Source organism: Eulemur rufifrons, chromosome 11 (assembly GCF_041146395.1).
Source record: "Eulemur rufifrons isolate Redbay chromosome 11, OSU_ERuf_1, whole genome shotgun sequence".
Taxonomy (NCBI): domain Eukaryota; kingdom Metazoa; phylum Chordata; class Mammalia; order Primates; family Lemuridae; genus Eulemur; species Eulemur rufifrons.
Genome location: NC_090993.1, coordinates 5,095,750 through 5,115,809, shown reverse-complemented (window position 1 = coordinate 5,115,809; position 20,060 = coordinate 5,095,750). Strand labels below are relative to the sequence as shown.

Here is a 20,060-nt window from a genome sequence, read left to right as displayed (position 1 = left end):
TAAAAGTGGTTTCAGTCAAGTGAGTAAGGGAGGAAGCTAGCCTGCAGTGGATTACAAAGTGTTAACAATGAGTATAAGACACTCTTTTTGAAAAATTTAAATCAAAACAGAAGGATTCAAAATTTAATGAAGATTGGAAAGATCAATTTGAAAGTCCCAGTTCTCATACTCTATTTTTTTAATAGGGATAAAAAGCTATTTTAGTAAAACTTTATTCAAATCCCCATATATTAAATTTGAAGTAACATTTTAATTATCTGAAAAGTAGGGGACTCATACTGTAGCTATCAAGGGGCTCTATGTATATGTAACATTTCCCAACATACCTTAGAAATAGCCTGTAAAACAATCTTTTTAAAATATACCTAAGAGGGCCGGAGCAAAATGTAAACTATTGGTGAAGTAACCCTCTCTTGCTCCAACTGTTTCTTCTCTTAATGCCTCATAAAAAACATTCTTGGTCATCCTCGGCCTGCAATACCCTTCTCCTCTATTTTAATTTGCTTAAGTCCTACTCACTCTTCAAGGGCCTGCTCAAAGTTCACAGAATGTTAAGGACAAAAAGGGCCTTTCAAATCCACGGAACCCAAGTGTTTCTACTGTGGGGATGACAGAACAAAATACAGATCAGAGTGTTCTAGAGAATAACCTGCCCAAGGTAATGCTGCTCACAGGTTGTAGCAAAGCTGAAATTTGAACCATTTCTTCAACTAATGCCCATTTCACGAGACTTATTATTTCTCCAGGTAACCATCATTTATAGAATTTAAGACCGCAGTAAGTCAAGCTTTAAGAATAATCAACAGCAAATAATTTATTGAGTCTAAGATCCAAGTTAATCAATCATACTTCTGAAAACGAAGGAGCTGGTTTGCAGCTTTACTTGTTACTTTGAATCAACTACCTACAACTACTCGATTATGTGAGTGAGGATTACAGATGCCGAATAATATTTATTGCATGGATAAATAAGCTGACTGTCAGTCACTAAATAGGATCTCTCCCCAAGAGTGCAGCATTTATTTCAGCCTCTGCCAGTGGAAGTGTTGGAGCAGATGTTGGCAGACTGTGACATACAGTATGTCTTTAAAACTTGTTGGGGTGTGAAATTTCATAAGGTCAAAAAATGCTGCATTTTGATCAGCAGATACTAGGAATTCTGTACTTTTATAAATTACTTCAGACAAACCAATAGCATTTGCTAGTAAAACGGGCAAACTCAGAAACTACACTAGCTTTAGGCAGGGCGTGATAATACATGCTGCTTATGTTTTAAAATCTAATTTCTACCACTTTAAAGCAAATGTTCACCCAAAGGATTTTAGAATGAAACTGTGTTAAGTCAACATAAAATACAAAATATTATTTCAATTGACAATAGGATCTAATAAAAAATTTTCTACTGAAACAAACCCATTATTATCTAATGAGCATTTTGATAGGGGGAAAAAGACATTTCCCTTACCTAATACCTACATATATAGTGGTCTCATCTTAATAAAATAAAATCCTTATGTAAGAATCCACTGATATAAACAGAGAGGGATTTTTGTTTTGATTTTTTTTAAGTTAGTATCCTTATCATTCATGTGACTTCACAAACCCTTACCCCTTTGGTTTACTGTTTTATCTATTTCTTTAAAAAAAAATACAATATCCTCCTAACCTACTTAGAAGGGTTAATCTGAATAAAAGAACAGGGGCAAAAAAGACTGGGGTTCTTCTAATGGTAAAATGAATTTTCTAACATTCAAGGATTTTTGTTTTCTTGAATTTTTTGTTGTTACTTTATTGCATTTTTAGCTTCAATTTTCCCCCATATCCTTTCCAAATGTGGCTAACATATAACGAAAATCAAAATTAAGGATATCATCTACTTAAAGATTTATATCTCAATGATACAGACTAGGTAGCTCTTATAGTTCAACTTACCGTCACTTAAAATGCTTTACTTCTAAATTAACACAGAAAGCCTCTTTTATTGATTAATCAGTAAATTTGAACAGCCTGAAGAGCCTACTCATAACACAACTGTCATTACCATCATCATCATCATCATCTTTCACTTTATTTTGTGCTATGTTCAAGCAAATACATAATTTCTAGGTAAGTTATAAATCATGTTTGTTAGATATTTGTAAGGAAGAAAAATTTAACCACAAACATAAAATCTTCCCAGAAAAATTATTTCTAATGTAAATCATTTGTTTCTCTCATCATACAATCAATCAAAAGAGCTCAGATTCTGACAGAAAACTTTGATTAGAAATGCACTAAGTACTGCAGCATCTTACAGCCAAGTTCAATCTAGCAATCAAGTTCAAAGGGCTTTGTTTACATTTTATAAAGGAAAAACCTGAGGTATGTATTTGAGGCATTGTATTTGTCACATTCTAGTTCTAAATATAAAAATATTAAACTATACTGCACTGTATAAGACCACAAATTATTGATAGTCCCTATGCTCAGGAACTGAAATTCTATCAAAGCTGAAAATTTCTCTGCTATTCAACATAAACCCAAACTTTTTCACAGGATTCTCATATATCCTAAGATGTCTGACACATAAAATGACACAAATAAATAAATACAAGGTCAATCAACAATTATAATTAACTTACTTGCCACTGAAAAGTTGTTGAGGGGGTAAGGTAAATCCACATCTTGAGGTTTCTCTTTATATCCTATGAATGAGCCATCTGTCTTCAAAAGGAAGTATCTTGGCCTCCAGTTTTTTATATATTCTCCTACATGAGGAAAGCACGCATGTTAATGCTGAAAAAAAAAAATGAACAGCAGCTTTTATGCGAAAAATAAATTGTGGTACAATGTATGTCCTACAACACTGGCCTCCAAAAATTGAGTTAGGCAATTTTCTTTTAACTTAGCTTACAAAAGAAAATACATAAGCCTACAATTAAGATTCAATAAAAACCCAAACATGTTTTGTTTTTAATGATTTCACACTTTGATAATTCATTTGCACCATTATTCCTTCGGAGAATCATTCATCTGAGTACACATTTTGTTCAGTTTTTCATTTTTATCAGACGGTTGTTAGAGCGTATTTTCAGCCGTTTTAAAAAGCCTTGGTAAATCATCCACACAGTATCAATGGGTGTCGATGAAAAATACTTATCCTTGGAGGGGTATGAAATAGATGTTTCTCTTCCATGTATCAAGCACTAATTGTGTCATTTTCTTAAGAAAAGAAAGTATTTTCATGATTGAATCTTGACTATAAACTTGTTTAAACAGCATTTTATTGTTCACAGGAAAATAACCTTTTGTACAATGCTGTTAATAAGTGAAGAAAATGAAAGAACATGGGTTAACAGGGTTTAAATCCATATACAGCCTCACACATACACACACAAACGTAAGAATTGTTAAGAACATCTGGTACTGTGCCAAGTACATGATAGTCGATAAATGTATGCTTTATTGGACTGTGAGACAAGCTATCACCTAACCACCAAAGTACACATTTTTGGCAACCGGATTAGCATTTGCTTACCTACTAAAGGACTCTTCCTAATTGTAAGCAACAGAAATGCTCCATGATACCCCTAGAGCTGGAAAGCTATCTGGTCTCATTTTTCAGTTCTCTTCTGGGTGTTTCCACCTGGTTGTTAAATCTCAAATGCTTAGTCATCTAACTAGCAAAAACTGAAAGCAGATTCAGTTTCCTTACAAATCAGCTTCTTCTCTTGACTCGAGCTCAAACCTAATTAACACGTGACGGCTCCCTCTCCTTATCCTATCAGCAGTGGGTCACTATCGCCTTCACAGGTGTCTCTGATGTAGCCTGACCTAAACTGGGCCCTGAATACCTTACATCTGCCCTTCTGCTGATACTCAACGACGGCTTTCCCCCATTCCATTCAATCAAGTCGCATCCATCCTAATCTATCCATCACCTCCAGATTCATCTTATGTGCAACACTTTCACGTGGTCACTTTTCTGCTCAAAAATATTCTGCAACTCTTTACTGTTTACAGTCTACTCTTACCGTAAACCGTGAAGTCCAAGTCTCTTACAATAAAAGGCAATCTCACTCCAACATATATTTCAGATGTGGAATCGTCCCTCCAAATCAGCAAATCTCAGAACTTCTTTACACCCTTAAATACTACTGCGAACCCCAGTGTAGACTGTACCTATGTTTACTATATTAAAAATTGAAAATAAAAAAAATTAAAATTTTCCATAAATTCCTTTCAAAATAAAAATAAATTCATTGCATGTAACCCAAATAACGTATTTTTATAAAAAATAAAAATTTTCTAAAACAAAAAAACAGTGAGGCAAGCAGCATTGCTTTGCATGTCTGCCAATCTCTTTAATGTCTGGCTTAATAGAAGACAGCTGGATTCTCTTTTCTGCTCTTGCTTTCAAACTGCTGCAGAAAGTTATTTAGGTTAAATTATTGGGGGGGAGGGATGTGGCTCAAAACAGGTAGCTGGAAAAGGGAAAAATACCCATATAGTCATGGATGACCTTCTTTGATACTACACCAAAATTTGACAAGGGATAATTTCCGAGAGGGTAGTTGCAATGTGGAATCCGAAGCTTTCTTGGAGAGAGACAAGACCTTGGCTGACCAGCAACACAGGCTGCCAGATGGTCTCGGAAGGAAGAAAAAGTTTTAGATGAAAGAGAAACAACACACAATCATAGATCGGGTGTAATTCTGAGGGAGAAGTGCCAGAACCTACCAGAGCTCCATGGGCAGAAGCTGCAGAGCGGAGCAACAGGAGCAAGAGGAGCAGATGGCGACCCCGGAGGGGCCGAGGGTGCAGCGCACAGGGCGGCGGGGCGTCCGCAGGCTCCCGAGCTCCCGAAGCGCCTTTATACCCTCAAGAGCCCACAGCTGCTGCCAGAGAACTGAGCTTCTGGAGGACAAAGGACCACCCTGCCAGCCCCTTTCGGGCGCGCCCTGCGACCACAGACCTGAGCCGAGATGGCAGGTGCCATATTGCTTCTCCACTCACGATGCGCTTTTGTCCTACTGGGGGGGGGGGGGGGGGGGGCGTCAGCCACACAGTTTTTGTCTCGCTTGTTCCCATGCAAATATTTCCCATCTCTGGCCCAGACAGCTGGAGCCACAGGGGGCCGGCGGGTTTCAGGGGACCTGCATGACCCCAGAGCCTAAAATTTCAGAGCAGGCAGCCTTCTGGAGAGAGGGACAGAGATGAGCGGACCAGACACTTTCCACCGTCCAGACACTTTTCCTCCCGTCCCCCTCTGGCGAAGAGAGACGAATGAGCCGGGGCTCTCAGGAGCTGCTGCTTCCCCCGTGTTGGTGCACACACCACACCTGGGCTTCCAAGAGAGGGGCTCAAACCTTTCCCCCTAAACACCTGCAGCGCACTACGGGCTGCGTGCCCTGGGAGCTCCCTGTTCACCAGCGCTCCCCGGTGCTGCTTGGCGGGCTGCTCCCCAAGAGCAGGGCACACCCCGAAGTGGAGGGACATCACCCCATAGGCAATTTGGGACCAGCAAGCTTCTCCCTGGCATGGTCAGGTACTGATACTCAAGGACCCGAGGACAGGCCCCAGGCCAGAACCTGTACCCCCAGGACTCAATCATATTGCTCAAGGGCACAGAGGGGAGACTTGAGAATTAATCTCGAGAGGCACGTGAGCCCGGGTGGGCAGAACTTAGAAGAGAGCGCAGTGTGGGTCCCAGCTGCAGGGCACTCGCGGGCACCCCTCCACCCACAGGAAAGCCACGCTCCCGGCCCACAGGCCCACCGTGGAGGAGCTCAAGCTAGCTGAGCTCCTGCCAGCTGGCAGACGCCAGAGGGAGAACATGGGGCAGAGGAGGTGGGAGAAGACCGAAATCCTCTCCTGACAGCCAGACAGGGGCCCCACCACCACAAGTGCACTTTCTAGCTTAGTGGGGTCACTTCAGCCCCTCCCTAGAATCCTTCCCCAGGAGCTGGGAACAGACCTACCATCCCTGCCAAAACAGCTCTACCTTACCAGCTTTTGTAGAGCCCGAGGGCAGGTTGACCCAACCTACCCCGCCAAGCCTCACTCCTCCACGCCTCACTCCTCCAGGCACCTCTGCTGTGGGGGAGAGTAAGGACTCACCTGGAAGTTCCAGGCCCCACCCACCACCTGGGGCATTCAAGAGCTTCTCCTGAGGGGCTAGAGCTGGGCACAGATCTCAAAAACAACACTGCAGCCTGTTCCTTCTGGCAAGCGTCACCTACTGACAGGGAGGTCAGTTTGCACAGCCCTTTACAGCATTCACTGACTCAGTCGTACAGGGTGGGGCTGATTCTTACCCACAAGCACCACCTGCTGTCTCAGAGGGTACATTGGGCATGCCAAAACAATCCATGCTGTTAAGAAGACCACAGGGCTTCAAAGACCTCCACCTTCCCTCATCAAAGAGAAACAGGGAATCTGCCCACACACACAGCTCACCACTGCTACAGCTGACAAACAACTAGCAGCTGAGAAAACCATCGCACTAAGGATATCCATAACCAAGGCATCCATCCAGAACCTAGATTGACATCAACGCACCCACTAACAAAGCCAAAGGTTCTTACTCAACATATGCTACAGTCCCTTACAAGTATGTGGGCTAAGGAAGCACCACCTGAACAAAAGAAAATCCAAAAATAAGAAGTGACAGCTTCCCCAGATGAGAAGAAATAAGCAAAAGAACTCCAAAAGTATGAAAACTCAGAGTGAAAAGACATCCCCAAAAGGAAACACCAGCCCTCAAGCAATGGATACCAACCAAAATGAAAATACTGAAATGACAGATAAAGAATTCCAAATATGGATTGTAAGGAAGCTCAATGAAATCCAAGAGAAAATGGAAAACCAACTCCAAGAAACCAGAAAAACAATTCAGGAAATGAATGAAAAATTCACTAATGAGATTGACATATTAAAAAACAAAAAAAGAACAAATAGAAATTGTGGAAATGAAAAATTCATTTAAGGAAATACAAAATACAGTGGAAGGTTCTAAGAATAGACTAGACCAGGCAGGAGAAACAATCTCAGAGCCTGAATACAACTCTTTCAAATTAAATCAGTCAAAAATAAAGGACAGAGAACTAAGAGGAATGAACAAAGCCTAAAAGAAATATGGCACTATATAAAATGGCCAAATGTAAGAATCACAGGCAAACCTGAGGGTAAAGAGGAAAACACACAGGGCTGGAAAAACGATTTGAGGGAATAAATGAGGAAAACTTCCTTGGTCTGGCTAGACTTTTAGACATCCAGGTACAAAAGCTCAATGAACACCTGGGAGATTCATTGCAAAGAGTCAATCACCAAAACACACAGTGAACAGACTAGCCAAAGTCAACACAAGGAGAGAACTCCAGTGAGATGTGAGGCAAAAACATCAAGTAACACACAAAGGAAAACCCCTCATGGTAACTGGAGATTTCTCAACTGAGACCTTACAAGACAGAAGGGAGAGACTCTGAGGCCTCAGCAACATTGAAGTTGCATCCGCAGAGTGCACCTGCGCAGCTAAGCGTGACTCCTTCACTCTTCCTGGCTGCCTTTTGCTTGGGAATAGCCTCGGCTGCTCCAAAACTTGATCAAAATTTAGATACACGGTGGTACCAGTGGAAGGCTATGCACAGGAAACTATGCTGTGGCACAAATAAAGAAAGATGGAGGAGAGGAGTGTTGGAGAAGAATACGAAAATGACTGAACTGCACAATGGGGAATATAGCCAAAGGAAACACGGCTTCACCATGGCAATGAACGCCTTTGATGACATGACCAGTGAAGAATTCAGCCAGGTGATGAACGGCTTTCGAAACCAGAAGCACAAGAAGGGGAAAGTGTTCTAAGGGCCTCTGTTTCATGAGGTCTCCAAATCTGTGGATTGAAGAAAGAAAGGCTAACACATCTAACCCACAAGGACTCATACAGACTCAATGAAGGGATGAAAAAAATATTCCATGCAAATGGGAACCAAAAGAAAACAGGTATAGTCATTCTTGTATCAGATAAAATTGACTTTAAATCAAAAATAGTAAAGAAACACGAAGATGATCATTTTATAGCAGTAAACGGAGCAACTGAACAAGAAGACATAAAAATCTGAAATGTTTATGCACCTAACACAGGTTCATAAGCAAACCCTACTAGATCTAAGCAAAGAGATTAAACAGCAGCATCATAAATGCCTGGGACTTCAACACCCCACTGACAGAACTGGACAGATGATTCAAGCAGAAAATAAATAAACACTGGACTTAAATTAAATGGACCTAACCAACATTTACAGAACATTTTACCCCAAAACTACTGAATATACATTTGTTTTCATCAACACATGGAAGATTCTAAAAGATTGATCGTATCTTAGCCCACAAAACATGTCTCACAAATTCAAAAAACAGAAATCATATAATGTATCTTTTCAGCCCAGAGTGGAATAAAACTAGAAATCAACTACAAGAGAAACATTTAATTCTACACAAAGTGATGGAAATTAAACAACCTGCTGCTGAACAATTATTGGGTCAATAATGAAATTAAGATGGAAAGCAAAAGATTCCTCAAACTGAATGACAAAGGAATGTAAGCTATCACAATCTACGGTATTCAGCAAAAGCAGTCCTAAGGGAAAATTCATAGCCTTAAATGCCTACATCAAAAAGACAGACAGATCACAAATCAATAATCTGTTGACATGTCACAAGGAGCCAGAAAAAGAAGAGCAAACAAAACCCAAAGCCAGCAGAAGAAAGAAAATAACTAAGGTCAGAGCAGAACTAAACAAAACGGAAAACAAAACAAAACAAAAAATCAATACAAAGGATGAATGAAACAAGAAGTTGGTTCTTTGAAAAGATAGATATAATTAATAGACCTCTTGCTAGATTAACCAGGAATAGAAGTGAAAGGACCCAAAGAAGCTCAATCAGAAAGGAAAAAGGGGATATTAAAACTGGTACCACAGAAATACAAAATATTGTCTGTGAATACTATGAAAATCTCTATGCACATAACCTTGAGAATGTAAAGGAAATGGACAAATCCCTGGAAACACACTACCTCCCAAGACTCAATCAGGAAGCAATAGAACTCCTGAACAGACCAATAATGAGCAAAAAGATTGAAACAGTAATAAAAAAGCTTCCAACAAAAAAAGCCCTAGACCAGATGGATTCACAGCTGAATTTTGCCAAACCTACAAAGAAGAGCTGGTATCCATACTGTCGAAATCATTCCATAACATCTGAAGGAGGGAATTCTCCCCAATTCATTCTACGAAGCCTGTATCACCTTGATACCAAAGCCAGGAAAGAGCACAACAACAAAAAAGGAAACTATAGACCAATATCCCTTATAAATATAAATGCAAAAATCCTCAATACTAGCAAACCAAATTCAATAGGACATTAAAAAAAATAATCCACCATGATCAAGTAGGTTTCATCCCAGGGATACAAGGATGGTTCAACATACAGAAATCAATAAATGTGATTTACCACATAAACAGAAGCAAAAACAAAGACCATATATCTTACTTAATAGATGCAGCAAAAGCATTTGACAAAATTTCACACCCTTTCATGACAAAAACCCTCAACAAACTAAGCATAGAAGGAACATGTCTCAAAATTATAAAGGCCATATATGACAAACCCACAGCCAACATCATACCGAATGGGGAAAAGTTGAAAGCATTCCCACTAAGAAATGGAACACAAGACAAGGGTGCCTACTGTCACCACTTCCATTCAACATAGTCATGCCAGTCTTAGCTAGAGCAATCAGGCAAGAGAAAGAAATAAAGGGTATTCAAATCAGGAAAGAGAAGGTCAAACTATCACTTTTTGCTGATGATATGATTTTATATCTAGAAAACTCCAAAGACACCTCAAAGAGACTCCTAGAATTGACAAATAATTCAGCAAAGTCTCAGGTTACAAATTAATGTCCACAAATCAGAAGCATTTCTATACACCAATAATGGTCAAGCAGAGAGTGAAATTAAAGACTCAATACCATTCACAATAGCCACAAAGAAAAAAAAAAATACCTAGGAATATACTTAACCAAGAAGGTGAAAGATCTCTGCAAAAAAACCAGAACACTTAAGAAAGAAATCACAGATGACATGAACAAATGGAAAAACATATCATGCTCATGCATCAGCAGAATCAACATTGTTAAAATGTACATATTATCCGAAGTGATTTACAGATTCAATGCAATCCCCATCAGAATACCAATGTCATTATTTCACAGATCTAGAAAAAACATCTTCCCCACAAGTATATAAGTGCATAAGAGAAACTTAAAGAGAAGGAAAAAAGATGTGATGCTCCTCCTCACTTTTGTTTTACTGCCAAAAATATGGCCCTAATGTTAACAAACATATGACTTAACAAGCGAAATATAAAAAACTAGATTTGTAAAAAATGAAATAGTTCCTTGCTTGATTGCCCTTATTATTTTATTTTTCCATTTTTACTTACATATTCGTATATGAAATTTAAAATCATTAGGTATTAATTCTCCTATTAATGACAAACATTTAGATTTCAAATGTTGTAAAGAAGTAAGAGATTTACATTGGCACAATATGCTGTATTTCTGTCAAGCTACATAAGTAATAGTGGCTGGGCGCGGTGGCTCACACCTGTAATCCTAGCACTCTGGGAGGCTGAGGCAGGAGGATCGCTTGAGCTCAGGAATTTGAGACCAGCCTGAGCAAGAGCGAGACCCCATCTCTACTAAAAATAGAAAGAAATTATATGGACAGCTAAAAATATATATAGAAAAAATTAGCCGGGCATGGTGGCGCATGCCTGTAGTCCCAGCTACTCGGGAGGCTGAAGCAGTAGGATCGCTTAAGCCCAGGAGTTTGAGGTTGCTGTGAGCTAGGCTGATGCCACGGCACTCTAGCCAGGGCAAAAAGAGCGAGACTCTGTCTCCAAAAAGAAAATAAATAAATAAAATAATAGTTTAATAATAATGTATATAATGAAACAAATCCATTTGAAAAATATAAAAGAAGAAAACATGGAATAACACCATTTCTTCTTATTTTAAAGTAGTACTAAATACACTTACTCAAGAAATGTGAAATCAAAAGATATAAAAATCAAATTTTCATTTCTAAGCATACTTTCCCTTTAGCCTATAAGGATTAATACTTACACCCTCAGATGAAAGACAAAAACATTATCACATAAATCTTTTTTACTAAACAAATCTTAGAAAGTTTAAAATATTTTATGTGGTCTACAGCAGGACATCTGGTTGCCGAAAAGCTCTTTAAAAATAAATTATGCATCCCTTAAACATAATACATTATATACCAACAGGGAGAGACTCATTCACACAGAAGAAACGTTTAAAAATAAAAATTTCCTTTCTTGGTAAAAAAAGGTACTATTTCTCACAAAATTTTATTAATACTTTTCAATTAATTCAGTTAAATTAATCAATATTTCCACTGTCATACTAAACTAGAAGTGGATCTCACACTTTTAATGAAGACTCCTGAATTCATTTTGTTTTCTTATCATTTTTCATCTATAATATGAATAGATTTTCTAAGAAGATGCTTAGAGTAAATTCATTAACGTATTAATTTTGTCTAGATGCTGAGGACACGACAGTGGACCCCAACAGGGAAACAAGTCTCTAATTTCATAGAGTTGACTCCAGCATTGCATCAGACTTTAGGTGCCCGACAAACATTTGGACAAGGGCACTAAATATTTCCTTAAAGAACCACCTCTCTTATAGGTTCCCATTAAAATTCTGAGGTTCATGTAATAGCTGATGTGTTGGCCTAATTGAATATTCATTTTCTAGTTCCAAAAGCGGAATGAGGAAGTTGTTTTACCTCTAAAGGAATTGGTTATACAGAGGACACAATCTGACAAGCTACGAATAAAAAAAAAGAAGCAAGCTTTATTGCCAGTATGGGAGGAGGAGGAGATTCCTAGCCCGAAAAGGTTATAGTTTTTCATGACATTTTGGCAGGACGCTGTGTATTCTGATGGCAAAGTAAGGGGTTAGAACTGTCTCTGCAGCCTGGGGCTCCCAACTAGAACTTGCCCAGCTGGGCACAGAAAAGGAACTCAACAGTTTCGTCACTAGCTCAGGAGTTGAGGCAGATAGAGTTGAGATAAGGCACATGTTCTTGGGGTGTTCTAAAGATACAGACAGAAAGTCCTGGTTTTTATGGGGCTAAGTGCCCAGAACAAAGGTACCCTTCCTACCACCAATCCTTTGAAGACAGACTGCTAAATGTCAACCACAATCTTACACTGTAAACATAGCATTTGTACCTAAGTTTATATTTCATGCATTAAAACCAAACTGCATCATACTTTTATATTTATGGGCCATAGATTTCTACTATTATAATTTAAAACACAGCCTAGTTATAATAAGAAGTCTTGTCAAAAAAGAAATAGTAGGCCCGGCACGGTGGCCCACACCTGTGAATCCCAACACTTTTGGAGGCTGAGGTGGAAGGATCGCTTGAGACCAGGAGTAAGAGACCAGCCTGGGCAACCTAGTGTGACCCTGTCTCTACAAAAAATAGAAAAATTAGCTGGGTGTGGTGGCACATGGCTGTAGTCTCAGTTACTAGGGAGGCTGAGGCAAGAAGCAATGCTTGAGCCCAGGAGGTCAAGGCTGCAGTGAGCTGTGATAGTGTCACTCCAGTCCAGCCCAAGCAACACAGTGAGACCCCATCTCTTTAAAAATAAAAAAATTATGGGCTACCTACCATGTCTTCCAAAGTGATTGTTCTATGGACACCCACCAATATGCATCCAAAATTTGTACGTCTTATCATGAAAAACCTTCAGCAAGCACTGTAATCACAACTGGTTAAGATTTCCAAGGCAACCCTTACCAACTTTTTACTTACCTTGATGGGTGCTTCTATTTCTTTCCTCACATTGTTTGGCTAAAGGCTCTATCTACTTTGAAGTATGCTGTTACCAACACCACAACACACACATTTCCAAACAAGAATTCTGGTATTGGCCGGGCGCAGTGGCTCACGCCTGTAATCCTAGCACTCTGGGAGGCCGAGGTGGGCGGATCGTTTGAGCTCAGGAGTTCGAGACCAGCCTGAGCTAAAAGCGAGACCCCATCTCTACTAAAAATAGAAAGAAATTATATGGACAGCTAAAAATATATATAGAAAAAATTAGCCGGGCATGGTGGCGCATGCCTGTAGTCCCAGCTACTCGGGAGGCTGAGGCAGGAGGATCGCTTGAGCCCAGGAGTTTGAGGTTGCTGTGAGCTAGGCTGACGCCACGGCACTCACTCTAGCCTGGGCAACAGAGTGAGACTCTGTCTCAAAAAAAAAAAAAAAAAAAAGAATTCTGGTATTTTGGCTTCTGTAGTGAGCTGAATGGTGGACCCTCAAATGATATATAAACCCTAATCCCAGGAACTTGTGAATATTACCTTATGTGGTAAAAAAAAAAAAAAAGAAAAGAAAAGAAAAGAAATAGGAAAAAAAATGAATATAAACTTATATGGCAAAACATGTGATTAATAATTAAGGATTTTGAGAAAAGGGGCTTTTCCAGTCACCGAGGTGAGCCCTAAATCCAATTACCAATGTCCTTATTTTATCAGAGTGAACAGGACACAGAGAAGAGAAGAAGGTACTGCGACCACGGAGGCAAAAAATGAAATTAAGCACCAAGAGCCAAGAACACCTGGGATAACAGGAAGAGGCAGGAAACGGATTCTCCCCTAGAATCTTCCAAAGGGGTGTGAACCTGCTGACACCTTCATTTCTAACTTCTGGCCTCCAGAACTGTGAGAGACGTACATTTTTGTTGTTTTAAGCCACGCGCTTTGTTGTAATTTGTTACAGCATCCCCAGGAAACTAATACACCTTCTAAGCACTATAACCAATGGCTTGTTTACAGAATCAAAAAAAAAATACTAGCGGTTCATTAAATTCTTGGCACGGGAGGTGTACAGACCCACAGTTGATACCTTCTGAATGCAAATGGAAAAAGCCACATCACTCCTATAAAGGGTACAGAATCCTATTTGTGAAATGTGAGGCTGGAAGTAGCTATTTACTGCTAGAGTTCACAGTTTTACTTAGTTATAATAACTTCAGATTCTGTATCTTTGTCAACTTTCTTATTTTACCTAATAATTTATTTCCTGTAACTTGTTAAAACAAATAACCTCAATGGTTTTGAATGAAAATGTTGGCCATAGAAAACATTCTGAACTTCCACAGCTGAGCATAAATATTTTACTTTGGTTCTCAGGCTTGTACTTTAATAACAACCTGAAATGGGGCATGTATGAGTTTAGATTCATACTCGCTTTCCACCTAAAAAATGTTGACAGGATATTCAAATGGACCATCTTTATCAGGGATGGCAGGTACTAATTCAGGATTCCCCAACAACGTTGGCAGGGCTCATTTCCTACTGTTAAAGTCAAACTGCATTTTTATTTAATAATCTTCAAAATAAACTATTAGTAGTCCATATATACATTATTTCATTACTCATTAACACTTTATTGAGAAGCACATTTTGATTTTTTAAAAGCTGAAGTCATCAGAAAGTGCCAAAACAGAAGCTAAGAGTGTTTTGTCTATGGACTAAAAATTGATGGATTAAACATACAAATGGTCTTTCATCTAAAATAACTAGAGAATATCTATAATAGATTTGTTCAGACATGCAAATAGAAAAGACCTTTAGAAATAATTCAGTCTTGTGGCCTCACAAACGGATATGTTGATGAATAGTTGATTCCATTTTAGGGCTAGGCTGTGTTCTAAAACCTGGTCCTAATTCTAACTTCATGAGAGGTGGAAAGTTAGCATGTGAAGTTAAGTGGGTTCTGGTTAATATTACTGCAGAAATATTCATTTATCTCTTGGAAGGAAGCCTTCAACTGCCACGTGCAATGGTAAAAACACAATTAGCTGGATTAACTGGGATGTTATTAAGACAAATACAGACACAATCCAATTAAAAAGAAATCTATATAACCGTGGCACTGTTTTTTACAAATCCCATAAAACCATGATCATTAAGAATTTAACTAGACACAACACTTAATCACCATTTTTAAAATATGCTACTTACCTAAGATAAAACACAAAGAAAATAAAAGACCCTACTCACCAACAGTTGTATTGCAAACAAACTGAAATTCTGATTTTTCTAATAGGAACAGATTATACAGCTTTTTAAGTTACGAATGGCCACTCATACTTGTTATACCATAAGCTTCAAAGCTAATCACTCCACAAGGAGAAGGATGGAAACATTCTCACATGTATGTCAGGAACAAATATTACAGTTTTATCATAAAGCTAAAACATTTATAAGTCTAGCTTTCCTGAGAATACCAAGTTTTTTATATTTTATTTCCATGTTCAATCATAATCCAAGTTTTTAACATATACTATTATCTGTACATCTCTGGAGGAAAAAAAATAATAGATGGCATCTACACTTAATGCAGATATTAATGGAAAAAACCTATCTTTTACAATTTTCATTATTTACAAAAGAAGAGAGTCATTGGTATTTATGCAAAAAGGAAGCTGGCCATACTGTCTCCATGATAAGGCACGTGGCCACAGTTTCAGAACAAATGAAACTTTATTTCAAACAAATGCTATGTTGTGTAATAAAAGGTAAAACAAATAACTGTGATCAATATATTCAATATATGGTCCACAAACTTCTCAAGTTAGTCTTCAGCTTCTTTCCTACTCTACCTCATCATTACAATCCTCTAGGTAAAACAATGCAATGGTTAAGAGCAAGGATTCCGGAGCCACACAGAGTGGGTTCAAATCCTGCATCTCAGTTTTCCTGATCTGAAAAATGGAAATAGTAACAGTACCCACTTAAAAGGTTTTTGTAAGGATATGATGTAAAATCACTTAGAACATTACCTGGCATATATCAAGTGTTAGATTTTGGTATTATTACAATGGAACCATCACCCATTTGTGATAATATAATTTATAATCCATCTATAAACCACACATTAAATTTTCTACTAATCACTATTACACTTATTCAGAAATATTTGCATCAATGAGGCCGTAATTAATAATAAATTTACCATGTCAGGAAAAAAAGGTCTCCTGGGCTATTTATTGCGTCAGGCTGTTGTTTATATAAAGAAATGTAAAGGCTATCTAATATCTAAACATAGAATTAATCTGATTAATACTTTTACTTCTTTTTTAAGAAGGTAGGCTATCAGAGGGGTAACTAGTCTTCCAAAGAAAGAGCAGAAGTCCTAGATCTCTTTGAATTATTATTACTACTACTATTTTAGAGACAGGATCTCACTCTGTCTCCCAGGCTGGAGTGCAGTAGCGCCATCACGGCTCACTGTAGCCTTGAACTCCTGGGCTCAAGTGTGCCTCCCACCTCAACTCCTGAACAACTAGGACTACAGGTATGGGCCACCATGCCACCACACCTGGCTATTTTTTTCATCTTTGGTAGAAACAGGGTCTCGCTATGTTCTCTAGGCTGATCTCAAACATCTGGTTTCAAGCAATCCTCCCACCTTAGCCTCCCAAAGTGCTGGGATTACAGGTGCCACCACACCTAGCCTTATTTTTACACACGATATACACAAAGGTATGGTACCATAAAATACAAATAAAGAATTTTCAAAGCATAGTTTAAAGCCAAATGGCAGCTTTTCAGCAAAAATAAATTTAAATGCTTTAAGAAACTATCTTTAGCAATACTCTTAAAAGTCTTCATGGATCAATTTTTATAAGGCAAAAAGCAGTTTAATGTTATTTTTGGTATAGTATCTATTTCATTTCATGATTCACAATATAGTAAATATTTAGTTGCTTGTTGAAAGATGCCAACCAAATTTATACATATGAACTACCTAAAAGAACAGAATCTTAGTGGATTTTCTAAATAAATATTAGCACCACAAATAAATACTGAATATATAATTCATAATTGTGTGATATGTCTTAAATACCTTAAAACCAAATATAGTTAGTGAAGAAGCACATGAGGATAAATCTAATACATGTGCAGTCTTTAAAACTGCCTGTTACATTTTTACATAGAGAAGCCCAGTTGGTTCTAAGTGGAAGCCTAATAATGCCTCTCAGAGAGGAAAAGCTATCTATTTCTCACTGAACTTATGATGATCCTATTTTATAAATGTCTTAAAAATAACCCTGAAGAATTTTGTTTATATTACCTACATTACAATGAACTAGCATAATATTTTTCAACTGCACGAGGACAATAATGAAGTGTAATTTTTTAAAAAGTAAAGTGTTTTTGCATATTGCAGGTGCTTATTAAATATGTTGATTAGATTTTCCAGCTGCTGCAAACCTAGATTTTTAGGTTATCATATCCCTTTTATCAAATCTTTCAAATATGTGTCTTTCCTTGCCCTCAGGAAATTTTTTTTTTTTTTTTTTGAAACACAGTGTCACTCTGTTGCCCGGGCTAGAGTGCTGTGGCATCAGTCTAGCTCACAGCAACCTCAAACTCCTGCGCTCAAGCAATCCTCCTGCCTCAGCCTCCCAAGTAGCTGGGACTACAGGCATGCGCCACCATGCCCGGCTAATTTTTTGTATATATATTTAGTTGTCCACGTAATTTCTTTCTATTTTTAGTAGAGACAGGGGTCTTGCTCTTGCTCAGGCTGGTCTCGAACTCCTGAGCTCAAACAATCCACCCGCCTCAGCCTCCCAGAGTGCTAGGATTACAGGCGTGAGCCACCGCACTCAGCCAGGAAAATTAAAAGTGTTAAATTCTACTGTGATATCTATGCAATGTTTTTGACCATTTGTCATCAACCAGCTTTGGATGTATGTTCACAGTCTCCGAAAATTGGCCAATGTCTACAAAATATACCAAAAGCATTACGAAGTACTGCCCAGCTCGTTCATTTTAAGGGCTGCTCAAGAGCACTGCAGATCGAAGAATAAGCTGCTGTAAACATTTTTATTTCTTTTAGAATTAGGGAAAATGGACTTCTAAGAGATTCATTCATTCAAAAGTACTCAGTGAGTGCCCAAATACCTACAAGCGCTGAGATGCAACACAGATGGTACAGGCACCGTCCCTGCCCGCGTGGATCTTTAAGTCTGGTGGGCAGAAGTGAGAACGGAGAACTGCAGAAGAACGGATGAGCTGAGGGATTAAAATTCTAGATGAAAAACTCCCCCATCTCTGTAAACATTCTCAGTGATCCAGAATGTCATCCTGAGGGATGGCAACATCTCCTATTCCTTGGCATTTCCAAATAGCATCCGATGTAACTTGAGAAAAAGGTGCTCAATACTGTTTGATGGTTTGATGCAGGACTGGGAGGAGTATCAGCATAGGATTCTTCAATATTGCATTTGGGAGAACTCTCGTTTGCTGCTACGTTGACTCCAAGCTGAGGCACTGCACCGTTCCTCTTCGAAGCCTCCCAACAACACAAGCAGAAGCACAGTAATGGAGTTTCCAGTGCTAGTTTCACCCAAAATAGTATTAACATACATAACACACCTTCCCCTTACCCATCCTGTGATACTGCCCATTCTTGTCTTTCTCTCTCATTGATCTCTGCACAGTATTGATGGAGGTCGTATTTCAAAACATTCAAATTTCTCTTTATGATGAGTGCCCCCGGGTCATTGCGAAGGTCGCTGAGAGAGCTGTCTGCTCTGGGACTGGTCAGGGTTACCACTGCAACTGGCCACGTGGAAGGTGCTTATAATTTTAGTGATGCGTTGTGTTTCCAAGATGCCTTAAAAGCTTTCCAGATGTACCCACATTCCTCGGCTTTACCACATATGCTCCTTCAGGATTATTTTGAAGAGTATATTATAGTTAAGAAATTTTTCTTCCACTGCATAATGCATGAACTTGTCATTTTTATATTAAGTACAGTTTTCATATCTCCTTCCTAAAGAAAGCTGGGGTCCATGTTTTGCTTTGAAGCTGAAGCAATGATGAGAAAAATACCTATGCACTGAATACCGCAAGATGTTAAAATGCCAACTTCTCTAAGATCTCAGTATGGCTGTTCTGTCAGTACTTTATCTGCTTTATAATTTTCTTTTGTTTCCCAAAAAACTGCATAAAATTACCATCTACCTTTAAGCATTCTGGTATTTGTTTCAGGATATTCTTTAAATTAGTTAATCAAATCCTAGTTCCCTTTGTTTTTAGGAAACATTATACTTTAAAGAGCGATACTTTAGAATTATTCTTTTAAACACAAGAACATCTGAGTAGAGTTATAGCATCAAGTTTTATTCTAAGAGAAAAGGTGAGTTAGGAGGGAGGGAAGGGAGGAGGGAGGGAGGGAAGGGAGGAGGGAGGGAGGAAAGGAGGGAGAGAGGGAAGGAGAGAAAGAGAGAAAAAACAAAACATCTAAACAAACTAGCCAACAGAAAAATAGCATCTTGGCAATTTAGTGAAGAATAAACCGTGAGATTAGTTTACACAGCAGTAGATCTGTTGTGGAGAATTACTCAAATTACTCAATCTGTACTCTGCTTCCTGCTGGGTTAAATGTGAGCTAAATTATTATTTTGCTTACATTTACATCCTTGTAGATTGTGAAAGTAGAGCTTTCTTTTTAATCTGCTTTCTGCATTATAGCAAAGTCTCCAATTCCACATACTGCATTCAACACAAAGTCATTCTTGTTCTATTTTCACAGAGTAAGTGTAGCCAAAGAATTTTAAACTAATACAAAGAAACAGACCAATTAAAAAAGATAATTTCATTAGAAATTATATAACTTCCTTACTCTAAATATTTTCCATTTTACCACACCATACTATCTAACCATTTAAATCAATGCAATATCCTACAGTATATATACACTGTAGCCAATAACCTCAGTGAGTATCAAGCATGAAAGCAGTGAGTCTATAATATAATGCAAACCTATTTACCATGTATCTCTGGCGACTATCACAGAACAGGTGGGCAATAACCACTAATTGAATGGATAAATAAACCTACCACCATTCAAAATAAAAACTATACTCATGTCAGAAAAGCTCTCTCAAGC

General features: G+C 38.4%; 1 protein-coding gene across 3 annotated transcripts in view; it reads right to left on the bottom strand.

The window, feature by feature from the left end:
- Positions 1-20,060, bottom strand: part of AKT3 (AKT serine/threonine kinase 3) — a 234,091-nt gene that overhangs the window by 92,885 nt on the left and 121,146 nt on the right. For all 3 annotated transcript variants that reach the window (XM_069484547.1, XM_069484548.1, XM_069484549.1), the window contains exon 3: positions 2,622-2,747. In XM_069484547.1, coding sequence (XP_069340648.1) covers positions 2,622-2,747 — 126 coding nt within the window. The remainder of the gene's footprint in view (positions 1-2,621; positions 2,748-20,060) is intronic.